This window comes from Heliangelus exortis, chromosome 3 (genome assembly GCF_036169615.1).
Source record: "Heliangelus exortis chromosome 3, bHelExo1.hap1, whole genome shotgun sequence".
In the NCBI taxonomy this organism is placed as follows: domain Eukaryota; kingdom Metazoa; phylum Chordata; class Aves; order Apodiformes; family Trochilidae; genus Heliangelus; species Heliangelus exortis.
This window is the reverse complement of record NC_092424.1, coordinates 16,691,506-16,709,500: the sequence shown is the minus strand read 5'-3', so window position 1 is coordinate 16,709,500 and position 17,995 is coordinate 16,691,506. Positions and strand designations below refer to the sequence as shown.

At 41.3% G+C, this 17,995-nt stretch overlaps 1 protein-coding gene across 4 annotated transcripts in view; it reads right to left on the bottom strand.

Moving 5' to 3' along the window:
- The window catches only part of PLB1 (phospholipase B1), a 79,968-nt gene that overhangs the window by 3,684 nt on the left and 58,289 nt on the right, over window positions 1–17,995 (bottom strand). Inside the window, exons 46-57 of one of the 4 annotated variants that reach the window (XM_071739408.1) lie at window positions 16,167–16,257; window positions 15,426–15,484; window positions 12,905–12,963; window positions 11,892–11,935; window positions 10,552–10,651; window positions 9,129–9,180; window positions 7,226–7,306; window positions 6,117–6,182; window positions 5,476–5,570; window positions 4,242–4,323; window positions 2,841–2,945; window positions 1,715–1,810 (exon numbers count right to left, since the gene is read on the bottom strand). In XM_071739408.1, coding sequence (XP_071595509.1) covers window positions 1,715–1,810; window positions 2,841–2,945; window positions 4,242–4,323; window positions 5,476–5,570; window positions 6,117–6,182; window positions 7,226–7,306; window positions 9,129–9,180; window positions 10,552–10,651; window positions 11,892–11,935; window positions 12,905–12,963; window positions 15,426–15,484; window positions 16,167–16,257 — 930 coding nt within the window. Of the gene's footprint in view, window positions 1–1,714; window positions 1,811–2,840; window positions 2,946–4,241; window positions 4,324–5,475; window positions 5,571–6,116; window positions 6,183–7,225; window positions 7,307–8,935; window positions 9,181–10,551; window positions 10,652–11,891; window positions 11,936–12,904; window positions 12,964–15,425; window positions 15,485–16,166; window positions 16,258–17,995 lie in introns of those variants that run through there. The other 3 variants (XM_071739409.1, XR_011724997.1, XR_011724998.1) reach the window with 3 other exon arrangements.

Below are 17,995 nucleotides of genomic sequence, written 5' to 3'. Positions count from 1 at the left end.
AGAGCAGGAACATGCTTTGCTTTGCATAAAGCAAAAAGGGCAAAGAATGTCATAGTGAGGCAGAGGCTCCATAAGCCATCCCCATCCCTGCATACCCACGCAGTGTCCTTTTTGTGTACTGACAAGAATCCATGTCATTTGGCCATAAGCCTACAGCCTGCTGAGCTTTTCAGGGAACAGAAAAACAATACGGCCTTACAGTAAGCTTGCCCAGCCTCACCGTACATGGACTGTGAATGAAAAGCAGGGATGTGTTACAAGAACTGGATTTAAGTAGTAAAATCTTCAGTTGGCATTAACCTACAGATCTCTATGGAAAGGAATACTGCACTTCTCATCAGTAAGAACTTGATCCCTGCCACCCCAGTATGAAACTTCGTGTTAATATCCTTACATGTGTGGGAAATTATTGAGTCTGTACAGAATAAAATTACAGTGGCATAGAAAGAGGACTGATGGTGAAGCAGGAATGATTAACGGACAATAGGAACACAACATGACAACAGAAACCCAATTTAAGGCTGCCGTATGTCCAGGTACTATATCTTTTTCTTCTTGAAACCTGCAGTCATGCTCAAATTGAATGTTTCTACATTTGCCTGGGGTTTCTGGGCCATCATCAGCCCTCTTCAAGATACTGCACAGCGAAGGCTACCAGACTGCTCTCATCTGCAGACCCAGTCAGTGAAGCCTGATGGAAAACAGGAAGATTTGCTGCATGCACTCTATGTCTACTGCTTTCTATAACCCTGAACCTACAGCTCATATGCTATACTGGACATCTGCACAGATTTCTGCCCTACATTTCACAGTCCCTGTGCTCAAGTTAATTCTGATATCGTTTAAGTTTCTTATCGTGCTCAAACTATTACTTAAACCAAAAAGAGTTTATTATCCATTTAGGCTTTTTTCTTGTACAAACCAGGATACAGTATTTCTGAAAACCACAATGTGTTTGGGTAATGGTGTTTATGGTAGAAATGTCACTGTGGCATGAAAATGCCATAGTCTTCTTTCCACCATAGGAAACATCATGGTGTTCTGAAAGCAATTGTGACCTTGGAGTTAAAGTCCAGCATGTGCCTCCTATACACTATTCAAAAGCTATCATTTCCCTCAAAATGACAGAAGGAACATGACTGCAAGTATTGGCATCATAGTTGTGATTTCATCCCCCCCTTAGTGTCAGTGACTCTAACAGAATTTTTTTAGATACTAGAGTGGGTGGTATAACATGTCCACAATATTAATGGCATGAAAAATTCCATCACATTTATTTTCCTAATAACTCCAAAAGAATTCACTGCAAAAGGGCAAACTCATTCAACAGACATTTTCAGAAAACCTACAGGACTGAATAGACTAGACATCCTTGAAAGGTCCCTTCTAACCCAATGCATTCTATACTATACTATACTATACTATTTAACTATACTGATTTTTTGCTTTAACACATGTTGCTTACCAGATGAGAAGGATATTTTTCATCACATTAAGACTCACAGGATTTCTCATTTTGTATGAAAAAAGACTTGTACTGTTTTATGCATTATTGCTTTGGATTGTGTTCCTTCCTAATCAATGCAGTTCCTGTCTCTTGACAGGATATCAGTTTTACTTCTTGCTTACTGTTTTGTTTCAGACACCTGTCTCATGATCTTTCTTTAGGAACTGCTACCCCAAACACATATGGATTTAGGTCATAACCTCTTACCATATTGTTCCAGAGAGCTATGGCCATCTCAGCATAGCCTCTTGCACTGAAATGGGTGCAATCTGCAGCAAAGAAACTCATATCTGGCTTGCCATTCTGCAAGAAAAGAAAAATTGTATTTCTCAGTACATTTCAGCCTTTGAGATCTGACATATCTAATTACGCACTGTACTTGGCATATTCACTTCACATTTTTGGTATCTTTCTAAAGGCAATATGCTCATATTTTGACACTGAAAATAACTCCAGGTAGTCCTAACTGTGGGTTGATTACTGCATCTTGAGATCTTCTGCATAATACAGCCTGCTCAACTCATAACACACCTAGACTTTTCATTATAGAAATAGTCACAGCTCTTACAAGGACACTGCCATTGACTGACACTCAAACTCATACAGAAATTACACAAAACTGCTTATTTTTGCTTGTTACACTTCTACAACTCAGACTTATAACCTTTCAGGTATTGAAATTTGTGCTGAGTTTCAGGTAACATTAAAACTGTGGGCTTATCCAGCTGAGGCAGATGCCTTCCTGAGGTAGAATGTGCCTCATCGTTACCTGTATGATGACCATTCTTTGGACTTGAAGGCTGCCAGAAAAAAATGGGGATTATATTAAAAAAAAAAAAAAAAGATCAGCATTATGGAAAACTGGATGGTTTTGAGCATGATTCATGCTAAATATTTGTAACCCTAACTACACATAATACATAGTGCTGAAGAAAAGAAGGAGAACTAGAGTTTGGCTTCAAAGGCTGCTTCCTGTTGCCAGGCTGGGATGAGCCAGGCATGCAACTGCTGCTCTGTATGTGGAGGAAACCCAAACATACTCCATAGTCCAGGTCAGAAGAAAACTGTGGTGAATTCCAACCAAGCCCCCAACAGGGGAAGCAACATGCAATTTAGAGGAAGATGTGTGCAAATTACAAATGTTTGGTAAAGCCACACTGATTCAGAGGCAGCAAAGTCTTTTCTGCCTTTTCCTCTGCCACTCTTTTTGTGGGTTCCACCCTGTGATGCTAGACTGTGCAAAGAGAAGACAACACAGGCCTTTCTTCACAGCTCTTACTTAGGGAAATCAAGACACGGTCTGAGTGTAGTGAGAAATTCAAAAAGGACTCACTCTATCCAGGGGCAACAAGGTGTTTCGGAAGAAAGGCTGCATGACAACTGCAAAGTCCTCTCGCTGCTCGTACCGACCGCTGTTGATCAGCTGCAAGGCTTCAGTCTGTATGGAGTTGCACATGTGGAACAGAAGATTCACTTACAAGGTTTATCTAACATTTGTCAGCTAGATAAACCATGCGTATTATACTTAGTTCAATATAGGAAGCCATAAATTATTAGTATAAACTCCTATGTATAGTTTTAAAAAGTCCGGACAATGGCTAAGAAAATAATTAGGTTCATAAAAAGTTGGACGAGAGGATGCACAGAAGGTTGGATAGTTTGAAATGTAAAGTTGCTTAAGTTGCTTAAAAAAAAAAAAAAAAATAAAAAAAAAGTAGTTTGTTCCTTACTTCAATAGCAACAAGATAAAAATTGACAGAGAAAAAAAGGCATAAAGCCAAAATTTTTAGAAGTGACAAATGAGCCCAGAAGACCAGCTTGAGACTAAGGTGCAGTTGATTTTTCTGAAAGGTGTGCCTGAAGTAAAATGAAACCTAAGCATTGAAAACTATGGCAATAGACATTCATTCAATAAAAACATCTACTTGTAACTTGTCAGCTTATGGCTATGCTTCTGGGTCATATCTGAAAACATCCTTAACCCCACTTTGTTAGTTAAGGAAACCACCTCCTGGATAGGTTTAAAAAGTATTTTTCAAACTGGATATTTTTGAGCACTGTCAGGTTCAGCTGACAACATTCACTGCCAGAGCCAGAATGGTAGACAGGAGGACATAATGTGAACTGATACAGCCATCCCTGTATTCATAGGAATAGCAATGGAAAAACCTTCTGCTTCAATAGCTATTTATTGCCTTTGTTAGATTTGAGTGAATCTTACACCTGAGGCTATGAAAAGTTACTCTCAACTAGCTAGCTGCCCCATGTTAAGCTATCTGTGTGCACAGCCTCAGCCTGTAGCAGAAAAAAGGAACATCAGGTTGGTTTAGTTAATCTTCTCTGCTAAGAGCTACCACAAAACTGCTGATGCAAAGCATTTGTCAGGCTGGCAGTGATGTGATAATTCATGTGAGCTATTAGCTGGATTCATAATGGACACATATCAACAAAACAACCATCACCAGCTACTCTTGTTCAGCTGCCAAAACACCAGCTGGAAAAAGAACCGGTCTGAATCTGCCTCTAGCTCAGAACTGAGGTCAAATTATAAAGCAGAGTGGAAGGACTTGAACTGCTGCTAACTGATTTGCAGGGTAGGGCTGTAGTTAGACTGTAACCAAGCTGCTTTTCCAGTTATCTCCCTCTGTCCCACTGAGGATATGCCTAAGAGGAAGAAAAGTGATGTACAAAGAGACACAAGGGAAGATGACAAGTTACAGAATCAAGGCATTACCTGAAAATCTCTGTTAACTCTCTTAATTTCTTGTAGTTCAGAAGAGTTTTCCTCAGGGTTTAAGAAACATGGGCAAGCATTCCTTCAACAATAGAAATACTAGAATTAAAAGTCAACCTGGAATTGCCAGTGCAATTCTTCAGCCACTTTTGTCTGTTTCAAGAAGTTCAGGATAGGTGCTCAAAGCTGACATGCAGAGGGAGGGCCACCTCACTGGCTTAAAAGCTGACACATAGATCAGAAATAAAAAATTTTACTGACTGTTTTTAAAGTGAACACCTATCATGGCCAGTAAGAGCTGCAGGATCCTCAACACAGAGTTAGACACAAAAGTGCTTGATATGCCACACACTAGCAGGAAATCATGTGCTAGACTTTAAAAACACTTACATATAGGCTTACAGAACACTAGCAGAAATCTGGGGCTTTAAACATGGGAATGACAAATTGTTCATGTGGTCTGACTACTCAGTCTCCTGTGTTTCATTCTCTTACCCCACATCAGGAGGTAATAATTTGTGCTTCACTGAAATGTATCCTCTAAGAATGTCTCTGGAATGAGTATGAAGATGTCAAGCAGTACAGTCTATTCACTGATTTTCCTTCTGCTGTGTTCCAGTAGTTAATCACTTGTATTATTAAAAATCCATGCCCAACTTAATTTGGATTCATTAGGCATCAGCTTCCAGCCACTGGTCTTTGTTACACTTTTTCCCATTTGACTAAAAGGTCTTTTCATGTCTGCTCTGACTCCTGTAAAGGCACTGCTGCTTTCAAAAGCAGTCCCTCAATCTCTTTTGAGTTAGGACTTTGGTCTCCTCCACAAGCTATTGAAAAACAGCTCCTGGTTGTGCACTCCTATGCAAAGCATCCTGCACCCAAGGTGATGCAGCATTGAATACAAGCAGAGGTGTCAAGGATGACAGCTTGTGCTGCTGAGCAGCTAATGACCGGGCAAAAAAGGCTTTGAAGTCCAGTAGTACAGCAATTCTATGGTGATTTGTGCTGTGACAGGCTGCCTTAGAGCTGAGAAGTGATGAATCTGCTATCTACAGGTGTATGCCTTTTAGCTGAAGTATTGGAAGAAGTAGTAGAAAGTTGATGGGAACTAGTGTATCAAAGGCAAAAATGAAAGTGGTTTGAAAAACTCATCGTGAATGTTCTCCTGCAGAAGCAATTTGGTTGTTCTGAAAGAGTAGCATTTGAAAGGCAAAGACCTGTTCTGCTCACTTACTTTGCTGCCAAGGCACACTTTGAAGAGCTTGCTGTGATCTGACGCAGTCCAGAAATCTCCAATATCTCCACCATGTTGACAAAGACTCTTGGGAGCTGCAGGGATTATAAAATCAGTCATACAAAATCACAGAACATGATATCACTACAAAGTGAGAAAGAAGTGCCATCCATAGGTCAGGGAGTCAGTACAAACTGCACTGACTGAAACCAATGGCATGTGCAGGGATTATGTAAAAAGGGAGAGGGAGGGAGACATACAGTGGATGCCAGCCAAAAAATTCCCAGCAGCTAGTACAAGCTAGCTGAAATGCTGCTTCACTTTCTGGGGCATTTCTATTTTTTCTAGGGTAAATTAAACATTGTACAGTTGGTTTAGCCATCAAAACTGGCAATAGGGTCAGGCTATGTTTGGTCCACAGCAAAAATACCGTGAAACCCAGTTTTCCTGAAGCTACAGCCCACTTTCTGAGAGCATTATCTAATGCAGTTGTTGAAATGCAGCACTGAGGAGCAGTCTGACTTCAGCTATTTGGAAGATGACCTTGTGTGAAACATAATCACTGATGGTCTATCAGAGGCAAGCAAAACATTAGTGTGCTTGCCAGGAACATAGCTTGCTAGGGTATCTTAAAAGCTTACCTCCTCATAGAAAACATCCAGAGTGTCCTGAAGGTGCTTTACATACTTTTGCACTGAGTAGGTTTCCTGTGTAATATTAGAAAAAAATATAATTGGATCAGTCTTTCGGGAACCAAGAAGTTTAACTGTTTCACCTGAGAAAAGGAGTCAACAGGCTCTGTAGTTGCAAGGTGGTCCATGAAAAGATTTACCACTTGATGCTCCTTCTTGCCATTGTTGGCAGATATATTTCCAGATCAAGAGGTTTATTCCACATGCACACAGTTTATATAGTGCTTGTGTCTTTGTATCACTAAACTATTCCCTTAACCTCTGTAGAAAATCCTGAGGTATAAAATAGTTCTTGGCAGAGGCTTTGCCTGATGAATGACCACATAAATCACATCTTTGGATTTCATGTTGTCTTTTATGGGACCCAGACCAGACTAGTTTGCCACATAAACAAAGCAATGTTTGTTTTTTAAAACTGCCAGTCTGGGGAGATTGATACGGAGGCAGTCAGGCCCCTCAAAACCCATAGGCAAAATGAGTTTGTGACTGTAGTTAGGTGTAGCTGGGGGGCAAAAGCTCCGGGCAGCAAAAAAATCGAGAGAACTGTCCCAGGTTATCTCAATTAGCTGGGGTCCAGACTCCTAGTCCAGGCTCCTACAGGAGCCTTTTCAGAGAGGATGAGCATGAATAACTGGATAAAAGACATCTTTTTCACCATGGCCTCATGATATTTCTTTTGAATCAGGCATCCTCAGTAATCCTCTTCATCTGGAGATGTTTTCCAGAATAAAACTTCACTTGTGTCCCCATAACAACATGCCTAAGACATTGTGCTGTCTTGATTGCTTTGTCCAGTTAAGCTGGGAGAGCTCTTCAGTTTATCCTTGGTGTTCAGTATGGGGCAGGCTGATGGTTCTTAAATAATGCATTACTCCTGGGCTGCAGCACCCCAGTATTAAAAGCTGTGCACTTGTTTCTAATACAATACAGATGAAAGGAACAGGACTTCTAAGTGCCCGTTAAACAAAGAGGAGCTTTGGCTCACAGAGAAAGGCTAAATTTCCAGGGCTGGTCCCTTGCCAAGTGCCTGGATGAGCATGCCTAATTCAGAAACCCACCTTGTCCAAGCAGTACTGACATAGGTCGTTGCCTCCAATGAAGACAGTGATCAGCTTCCAGTCTGCCTTGAAATTAATTTCCTATTGGCACATAAAATAAACAGATTACAGCATCCATTGCTTAGGCATGCAGAGGTAACTAATGGGAGTAAACAAACCATGGCAGAACCGAGAAAGGAGGAATGCTGAGTTAAGATGACAGAAGAAAAGCATTTGTGTCTGGTGCAAATGTGAACTGTTTTCTAGCCTAGCTGCAATTCCCCTTCTCTTTGGAAGGAAGTCCCCTTCAGCAGACAAGTTATGTCAGGGTAGGCAAACGTGGAAATGTGTCTGTGACAGCAAGAATGCCTAAGTTAGCTTCAGGACAGGGAAGGACATGAGAAATTTGCCAGCCGTGGCTGAACACCACAGGCAGCGTGGGGGTGAAGAGATGTGGAAGTGGATGCTGGAATGACTCATGGAGCTGTGGAACTGGAGCTGCTGGGGAACTCTGCCAGCTGGGCAAGTATTACCCCAATGGTCAGGAGGGGAGAGGAGCGCCCCAGGGGACAGACAGCTGGATTAAAATAGATGAGTCCGGGAGGCTGGTGACTTCACTGAGCTCATATAAGGGCAGCTGCAGCATCCACGTCACTGCAAACTAACAATAGGCACTGCTGAGAGCTGGGTCTCATAAAAACATTTTGTAATGTTCAGTACAAAGAAAGGAATCAAAGGCATCTATTTTTAGTGTGGTGCATTTACATAACAAACATCTGCGAAAGGATCCCACAAATAGAGGAAGGGCCTGGGAATCACCCACAGGTCTGAATTCTCCTCCTTAACCAGCACTACGCCTGGAAAGCCTTTCATGGAGAGGCAAAGTATGCAAGGGACTTCCCCTTCCCCCTGTTTTTAAAGATGCTTAAAAAGCAGTGAATAAAACAAAGCTCTAGAGCTGTGTACTATTTTATTGAAGATCCATGCCAGCACCCTTCACTCTGGGTAATGCAGAGTAACTGACAGTGGGACTAACATGCAGGATCCATCAAGAGTGCTGGCACAGAGAGACACATGCTTTGACAAACCTTATTCAGTACCTTTCTTTCCCATTCAGCCTGAGCCAAGGAGCACCAGCCACTTCCATTCCCTTACAGGGTGCTCTCCCTGAACCAACAGCTCATACCCAGACCATCCACTCAAAATCAGCCAACACTTGGAGCTGGGAAGCCTTGGTTTTCTCCCAGGTTTGCTCCCTCCCACCCCAAGCTGCAGCAGCAGCCACTGAATTAAAAATGAGTCACCCTTTTGGTGCCCTTTGTAGCCCCCAGTGGAGCTGGCACAGCAGGCTGGATCCCCTACAAATTCCCTAAAAGCTTGTGGCAAGCTTTCACCACGAGGTTTCTGGTCACTGATTGATCACATGCCTGTTCAGTACCAGAGTTTCAGAGAGCCAAATCTTCTGGGAGGACTTCAATTGTCCCCCTTCCCAGTACTGCCATTTCCCAGACCCAAGAGTAAATACTTGGATTGCTGTTGGTCACCAGGTGCCTGCTCCAGAAATTTTACACTCAGACTTTATGATCTCCACTTTGAATGCTGCTGTTCAACTACACAGTCCTGTGATCTCCCCAGAGCCTTCGCACCTTTCCTCTTCCTCACCACCATCCTTACAACTCCTGGCTGCACTGCATCCTATGCTAGCCTCTGCCTTGTGTGCTTGCACCTTACCTGCATGCATTTCTGTAGGTAAATTATTATCCCCTGAAGGCTAATCCCTGGCATATTGATCTTGGAAAGTACAGAGACAACACTGACTTTTCTTCCATCAGTAAAACACTCTCCACTACTCAAGCATTCCATGAATTAAGGTGATCTTCCAGTGACCAGAGGAGCACTGAGAGGTGGCCTGAGTTCCACTTACCAGGCTGCTTCTCATTAGCTCCACCAATTCACGTGCTTGGGCTAACATGTTGCTGCAGAGAGAGGACAAAGGCATTTTAGAAGCATGCTCTGAAAGCAGACCATCTTCTTCATCTCCCACTTCTTATTTCAGGGAACCTTATGATCAGCAGAAAGCGGTACAAGGGAAGTGATGCCTCAAAAGGACAAACAAACATAGCAGGACAGCAGCAGCTGCACAAATGAATAATCTGATCTGAAAAGGCTTCAGCTAGGATGGCTGCCAAGTGGCAGGAAACTATAATGAATTCTTCCTATGTCGTAGTTGGCTTAAGTGCATTTTGTTTGGAGAGAACCACAAATGCCCAGATGCACAGAGACATTTAATTGCACAGCTCCCTTCAAAAACTAGTGGGAGAACCTTGTGGTTACATAGAAGCTGGACACCTAACCAGCCTTCCTGATCTGGCCTTAAATTCCTATGGCTTGTCTTATGGCTGGAAGATACCATTTATAGTGTGAAACTGCCAGGCTGAAGAGCCCCAGTCCAGCTCCAGGCAGGATGCAATGTCCATGGAGTGAAGCACAAACCATGCTGAGCCACCAGCTGGAAACTCAAGTTCCTGATATACTAGCATGAGGCTACACTCAAGCCAATAAGCCCTGCCTCTCTTCAGCACCTTCACAAATGCAGTTAAGTTAATTTGCATTCCCACAACCATACTGACTGCCCTGAGTTTTTGCTTAGGGCACCCGGGGAGTACTTACTAGCTACACAGGCTTTGCCAGCTATCCTGAAACTCTTTTGCAGTAAATTTAGTGACTGTTAAAGACATCACAGAAAGCCTGACAAGCAAATTCTATGAGCATCCATATACAGAACAGGCACAATATATGCAATACAAACTCTTACAAATTTTGGTTCCAAACAGACTACTAGAGTTTTCCTCAGAAGGAGAAAGGAATTAATTCCCAGCTGCTCATTCTGTTCTTTTCCTTTGCACAGGAAACACAGATAGTCCTTGAACAGGAAACACAGATAGTGGGCTTCTTTCTATTTGTTAGTTTGAGGCACATTTTGCAAAAATCAAGGAATAAATGAGATGCTCATGAATTTTTTCTCATTACAGATGTGGCCTGACACAGGGACCTGCATACTGAAAGATAGGTAGAAAAAGGTACTGATAGAATAAGAAACATGACTAAGGTGCCAGCTTGGAAGTTCCGGGCAGACGTCCAATGAAGAAAGGAAGTTTCTTCCGTCTCTAATTTAGAAAAAGATACAAATAAATGCCTCAAATACTGAATTCCTCAAAATAAATTAAAAATATCAGATCAGAGAAACACTTTCAGTACAAGTAGGTCACCTGTATTAACTCAGTTTAAAGCTAATATGCCAGTCTGAGCTCTCTCCTTTGCCCTTTTTCAGCTGTGACTGTGCTTACCCTGCTGTGGCACCTCTCTCTGCAACGTTGAAACCAGCTGTTTCCTTGGAGCTGCCAGTGGAGAATCCAAAGAGGTTTGGACTGAATTTTTTCAAGATATCTTAAAAAGAGAAAAACACATTGTTTAACCCTTTGTAGTACAGCTGGCATCATTGCCTTCCCCAGCTGTGCAAGACAATCAAGTAGTGAAAATACAGAACTGGGTTTTCCCTTCATTTAATGTGCCCTTACAGAAGCTATAGACACACCTGCCTTAGAGACCCTGGTTCCTGTCCAACTGTCAGCACTGCAACTATTTCTCTCTGTGGCTTTGAGGAGCCCAGGTCTGGCAGCCCAGGAGATACACAGGTCCCAGGCAACTCAGTAGTCTTGAATTTGGGTGCCAGTGTAATCACAGTTACTTTCCTTTATGTACCAGCAGCAGATGCTCTGATTATGGTCCTCTACCTCCTACTTCTCCAGCTACCCATCAAGTACTAATATTTATGGTAGAAAACTGAATTTTATTCCCATTTCTAGATGCCACTGTAACTCTCAGTGGGGAAACGTGATGTCTGAAAATTGCTACAGTGTCAGTAGTGCTGTCTGAAACCCCTTGATAGAATCTCATGTATGATGCATAAATGAAACATGCCTTCTATTTTTCTTTAAACACAGCAACATGCATGGTACAAGACAAAGCATATCAGATTTTATTACCCACAATGTCAGGTATTGTCAAACTGCCCCTCACACTGGATCACATATAAATTGATTAATCATTGTGAAAAAAATCCCCTCCAGTCTGTGGTCACACTGACCATTTAATGGTTTCTATGGCAACTACAGGGACTGATTACGCAGAACACTAGGACAAGAAATTGATGGTATTTTTAGATATTTTTTTCAGTGTAATGTAGCAAGTTGCAATAATCAAGAGGAAGCATAACCTTGTCTACAACCCTCTAGATGGACTGTTAATTGTTTCATAACCCTTCATTTGCCCTCAGCTGTTACAGCCAGTCACTGGAAAGCACAAAATGAAATAAGGGAGGAGCAGGTCTGCCATGAAGTTCTGTCACCTTCAGCACATTTACTCCTAAACATTTGTCAAAAGGACGATACAATCACATGCAGGTCCTGTGATGTGGAGGGGCTGAATCAACTTTACAGCTAGTCAGGTCAGACTGGGTTTCAGCTGTGACTCACATGAACTGCTCATACCCACAACAGATGGGCATCCCCCCCTGTTTGCAAGGAAAGCATGGCCATTTCCAGATGTTTACCAGACTCCACTTAAGACTACTTCCAGAGTAATATTCTCCTTTTGTGTTTCTCAAGTGGCTTTCCAAGATACTCACTGGGTAAAGTAGTCTGAGTCTCCAAGGTCCCATCACCTCCAATACTACAAGGGGGAAAAAACAAAATCACCAACTAGGCTTAATCCTGCAACCATCTGTCTTATTGTCACCATATGTTGCTGTAGCAGTTCAGGAAGAAAAAAAACAACAAACGGCTAACCTCAAACAGCACTAAGGAGATAAACCACAAGAATTCAGGGAAAGTACTGGAAGGAGATTCCACATTAAATCAAGCAGAGCATCAGCTAAGATAGAAGCTGTGCCTTCAGACAGGGAATAGAACATACTGGGAAAAGTGATTTTTCATACAGACATTCTGGGATGCCCATCATAGGAAGGCATATTGGCTCACCAAAGCTGCTTCATGTGACCTTGCTGAAACTATACTGGTGTGCAGCTGTGCATAGAAGAGAGACTGCATTAAGTGTTCATTAACCACCTATCTGGGCTTCTGCAGTTTTGATTATGAAAAGAACCTCTGCCTCTGTAACTCAAAATTTGTCTCTGTGCATAGCAAATACATAGCTACACTACTTCTGTTAGCCCCTCCTGCAGACATCTATGCCTGCAGATACATACAAAAAGGGAAGGAAAGGATGAAGAAAAGAATGTACACATGCACACGTGCTTATTATCTAATACTTCTACCCATATGAAGCAGGAAGTTTCCTTTTACTCTAGCATGAATATTGAGATTCACACCCACTCTGGCAAGTATTGTCTCTGTCCACTTGGCCACAATAAAGATGGTTGGTACATCTTAGTGAAATATGCATGCAGTGCTCTCATGCTCCTGCCAATACACAGTCAAAATCCACATAAACACAACCCCCCCCCCCAAGAAGCACTCTCCTTCTTTTCCAGTCCTGACTCCTCCAATTGTTAGCCAGCAATACTTGTTCTCAGCATCTTGCCCCTGCATACTTAACTATGTAACTACACAATGAAGTGACTCACACTGTTTACTGTGTCTCTGGACAGAAATAGAGAAAGAGAAAATTGAGCATTTTCACCTCCAGGAAAGTCCCCTCCAGTCTCTTTGAAGGTCAGTTGCTTTGGCCTCTAATGCAGTCTAGAAAGGATGGAAAGAATAATTTATAAAATATTAGAAGAAAAGAGTGCTACAAGTTAGGTAATTGTAATTTGAAAGTACATTGGGTGAATTTTGGTAACTTTACTCGGCATCCAGCCCAGCTTTTGCAATATGCCATTTTTAGCCTGAATGATCCATGTCTTTATTCATCACCACACACTGGCCTCTGGGCAGCTCTGCATCTCCTGTGCTTCAAATCCACGTGCTTCTCTTCATACACAAAAGCAGCTCATCTAGATAGCAGACCATGGAATATCAGAGGAGAGATAGTTCAGCCAGAGGGCATCAGACTGTGAGGTCAAGGACATAAGGCTTTGTAACTACTACTCTAATATTGTTTAAGCAAGCAACCCAGTAAGACCTAGAGTAACATCAGCAACTTTGTATTTATTTGGATTTTTCTGATGGAAAATGCTCATGCTGGTATTTCCTGAAGAAAGCTAATTTTGAGAGACTTGGAGGCAAAAAAAGGAAAAAAGAACAAACAACAAACAAAAAACCCCTACTCACACAAAAAAACCCAGAACAAAACATAAAAATAAAACAACCCACTGATGAAAAATTACCAGCCAGTTTTAGCTGTAAATATATCAGTAGAAGAGCTGCTTTTCAATCTGCCAAGAAAAATCTTTGGTCTAAAATTCACTTTTCCTCCACTGGACCCAGTCTGCTAGTCTAACACTGAGATGAAGAAGTGCAGGCAGGATTTTTTTTGCCAATACACACAAGCATGTTGGCATATCTATTGCTCTCATTGTGCACTGGTGCTAAGAAGTCAGACAGCTGTATTCTAGCCAGTGACATGACTAAATTGATCAGTTTTTCACTAATCTCCAAATGCACCTACACTGAGCATGGCATTCCAGCAGCATAAGCCTTAATATAAATTATAATTATTTTAAATATAAATATAAATAAATAAATAAAGCAATAAGAACAAGAAGTTTGTGATGAATTTGAGTAGCTGACAGGACTGGGATGGAGCTCTAGCGAGGTCCACAACCTGACTCACACTCAGGACAGCAATCATGAAAATGGGTTCTCCTGCAGCGTTACGTTTTCCTAGTGGTTTCACTTAATTTTGTATTTGCCATGGTACCTATTCAACCATAAACACTGACTACATTCAGTAGTGGACCAAAGCAGATCTTTGCTGCTGCTGCTGCACTCCCTCTCTGCCAGGGCTACTGAAGCAGTACAAAGAGGCAGTACAGTCATTTTTTCCCCCATCAGCAATGAATCTCTTAATAAAAAGCTCAGTCATATCCACTGTGGTGATGGCCACTAATAGGAACTGCATGAATAATGGAAGTATCAAAACTGTCTTGCTCAGCTCTTGAGACAGGGACCTCAAGTATCAGAATCTGTCTCTTATGACTTGGACTTTCCAAGACATCTTATGTACTAGAAGAATTAAAATTTTAAAAAGAAGAGATACATGCTTGTGCACGTGTCTAGCACTAGATGTGATAGAACAAATCAAGCAATTAATTTTAAGAGTCATGGCACTAGATAGGAGCGAGGCTTGCAGGGTCCTTACTGAGGTCTTCTAAAAAAAGCTCAGAGCTCAGCAGGGGGAAAGACAGGATTACATCAGGTCGAGCAAAATCAGTTTCAGAGCTAATGAGGAGGTGCAGATGTGCACACCTGCCTATAGATAAGCCTGATCATTTAAAGGCTTCAGTCCCTTCACCTCCTTCTGACCTCTAGGGAGATTGAAGCTGCCAGAATGAGCACCGGTTTAGCTCAGGAGTTAAAACTCATGGGAACTGTTGACACCAATGTTTGCTTTCATCCCATGCCAGAACAATTCTGTAGTGTTGTGTAATTCTGGAACTTTTTCCTCAGAAAACTTCAGTGCAGATCTGCATTGTTCTCTGCTATTCTCTTCTGAACCCTTTCCCTTATGTGCCTACTCTTTTCAGTGTGCATTTCTTGATACACAAAAATATATCAGTTTTAACTGAAAGATGCCTAAACCAGAAAGTAATATCTGAAAGCAAAATTCTGAAATACAGAAGAATCAGAATTATCTCAAGAGAGAAGCATTTTGTCCTACAATCAATTATTTCCACAGGAATTTTTATCGAGATTTCTCACTGCATTAAAAATGCCAATTACCTCTCATTTTTACGTCAGGGAAGACTTTTCTTGTGAGGCAAAGATTTCCCTTTCAGAAACACTTGAAGAAACTGTGTGCAATAGAGACCATGATTCCATTTCTGTTCTGGCCCAAATTATTCATTACTGGATTGCACCATTTCCAGTGTCACTCATATACTTTAAGGTTATTTCTTTGTAAAGGCACACGGGAAGAGGAGTTTTGCTTTGCTAAACCAAAGAAATTTGCTTTCTCTCTGATGATGCCTGAAATGACCACATCTAGGTAGACACAGACAATTGCTCTTCTCATTCTAAATGTGGAATGCAGACATACTCACAGTCAGGGAATCTCCCAGTGCTCCTATGACTTTGATATCAGCAGGCCGTAGCTCATGCACTAAAAAGCAGTAGGGGAAAAAACCTGACTATTGATAACTGACACAAAATACTGTTTATCAGAATAAAGATACAAGTCTTTCGTTCCAACCTGATCATATTTTTACAGATTTCTAGGGAGAACAAACCCCAAGTTCTATGTGTTAGGTTAGCAATAAGAAGACTTTTTTATTTGCTTACAGCAGTGTAAACAACTAACAAGGAAATAAATGGACCTTAAAGCAGCTTAGGAAAAAAACGAAAGCAGGTTAGATATGTTTAGGTATGCATACATTCAATCTCTTTTAATTGGTTTTCAGGATTGGGTCAGAGATCAGTACTTTACATTAGCAAACTCCCCTTAAAGCCTTCAAACTACACACAGCATCCCTACCGTGTGGCTTCTCAGAGTAGGCTCCCAGGTAGATCAAACTAATCTTCCCAGGCAGTTTCAATCTGACATGTTGTATATGGTGTATGTGTATGATAAATGTGATCATATTTTTCCACAGAGAGCATATCTGTTGTGTTGCAGAACTTGCTCTGTATGGCAAGATGAACTTTCCGCTTTTGCTGCTAAATATATCATCTTTTATTGTTGCCTTTCCAGCCAGGACTTAAAATTCCAAGATCTTATTGCTTTTAAAAACAAAAGGTGAAATCTTTCCTATTTGTGATTTTTTAGCTTACAGTTTGCTTCTCACCTGATGTTGGGACATGACTGGATGGAGCCTGTTCAGGACATGACAGGTCACTGCCCCAGTTCTGAAACAGCAAGTTACAAAATTGGTTCACCTTGTGGTTAGAAGATAATACAGAATTCATTTATGGTTTCACTGCACAGTGAAGGACAAAACCAAGTTAAGACAGATCCTAGGCTGGTACTTATATAGCTCAACAGCACGTTTCTCTTCTTTGTGGAATACTGTCCAAACATTGATTATTTTGGGGTGAATTTTTCAAGCCAAACCATAATTTTTTTCCACAGACAAAACTGTTTATCTGGAAATATTGCTTGTGATAAAGTTCCATAAGAAGGATAATTTTTTTCCTCTCTTCTACATCCTCAAGATTTGTCCATGATCTAGAAAGTGGGGTATCAAGGTTTGAAGTCCTGCTCTGTCACAAGAGATGTAAAATGTAAAACTAGATTAAGCAAAAAACAAAAAATCCTCTGCCAAGTTATAATACTGTATTAATTTATTATGTTATTGTAATTTCCTATGTGGCTTGCTAGAAATCTATTATTTTCCCAGAAACTTTAAAAGAGATCTTGCTTTCACTGAACACAAAATTTAAAAAAAATCTGAAGCTTCAAACATTTCAGTAAAGAGAGCTATCAGCCTCTAAATAATTGGACTTTAACACACATTTGTAGGTGATATAATAGCCCATTACATTTATTCCAGCAGCTGAGGAAACTGAGTCAACCGTATATCGCAGAACACCTCAGTTCATCAGCAAAAATAGATCATGTATGTGTCACCCAAGCACTTTTACAGTGAGCAACAACATCATCTCAAGTCATTGAGGGAAAAATTGTGATTGTTATAATGGGCAGAAACTGTAAGAGCAAAGCCAGTTGCTTACATTGATCTAAGGGCCAGCCCTGCTTGGTGTGGGAGGTTGGACAAGGGATTTCCTGAAGACCCTTCCAAGCCCAATTATTCTACAGTTCGACAATGCTGCCATTCAGAAAAACTACATGGTCTTCAGAAAGCATAGTTAGTGTTGAAAAATAGCAAGGCAAATCGATTTGTTCTTGTAAAAAATGGTGTATTGGGCTCTATATCAGCCATCCAGTTAAAGGCTAGTTGCAGAGGCTGGAAAGAACAGCTGGGCTTATTTTTAGATCAGAGATGTTCCTTCACTGTTTACTGTTCCTTCACTGTTTACTGTTCCTTTCCTTTACCCTACAATTTCAAAAGCTATTACTACTGAGATCAGTGGAAGTGCAAGTATTACCCACTAAAAGAATAACTCTAGCTCTGCAGATAAATATCCCATTTCACCACTGCAAACCAGGGCTTCCTGAAACAATAACGGCTGTTGCTCTTTATACCCCTCAAGAGACACAGAGAGATTTTTATAATTTGGCTAGGCAAGCAGCCCCCTGGCATGCTGAGCTAACCCAGCTCCTTTGACTGCCACCTCCAGCCACACTTCACCTGCACGCCTGCAGACATTTGTGAAGAGCAAATAATTGCCCCATTTTTTTCAATTCCTACACCATGGGTGTTTCTGCAGTTTTTAAAAAATCTACTTTGTGGTAGTCATTCTGTCATGGTGGAAAGGGAATCCCTTTGAAAATGGATTCCTGTCACCTCCTTAGCACCTGGCCACATCTCCAAAATGTAAAGGCTACTGCCCTCTGCAGGTTAAGCTTACTTGAGCACACGGAAAGTCAGTGGCTCAAGGAGAGAACACCTAAACCTTTCTTCTATCATTTGGGGGCTCAGGGTTCCAGGTAATCTTCTCCCTGTTGTGAGGAACTTGCTTTCTGAATTAAAGATACGTCTTTAAGGTGACTTAT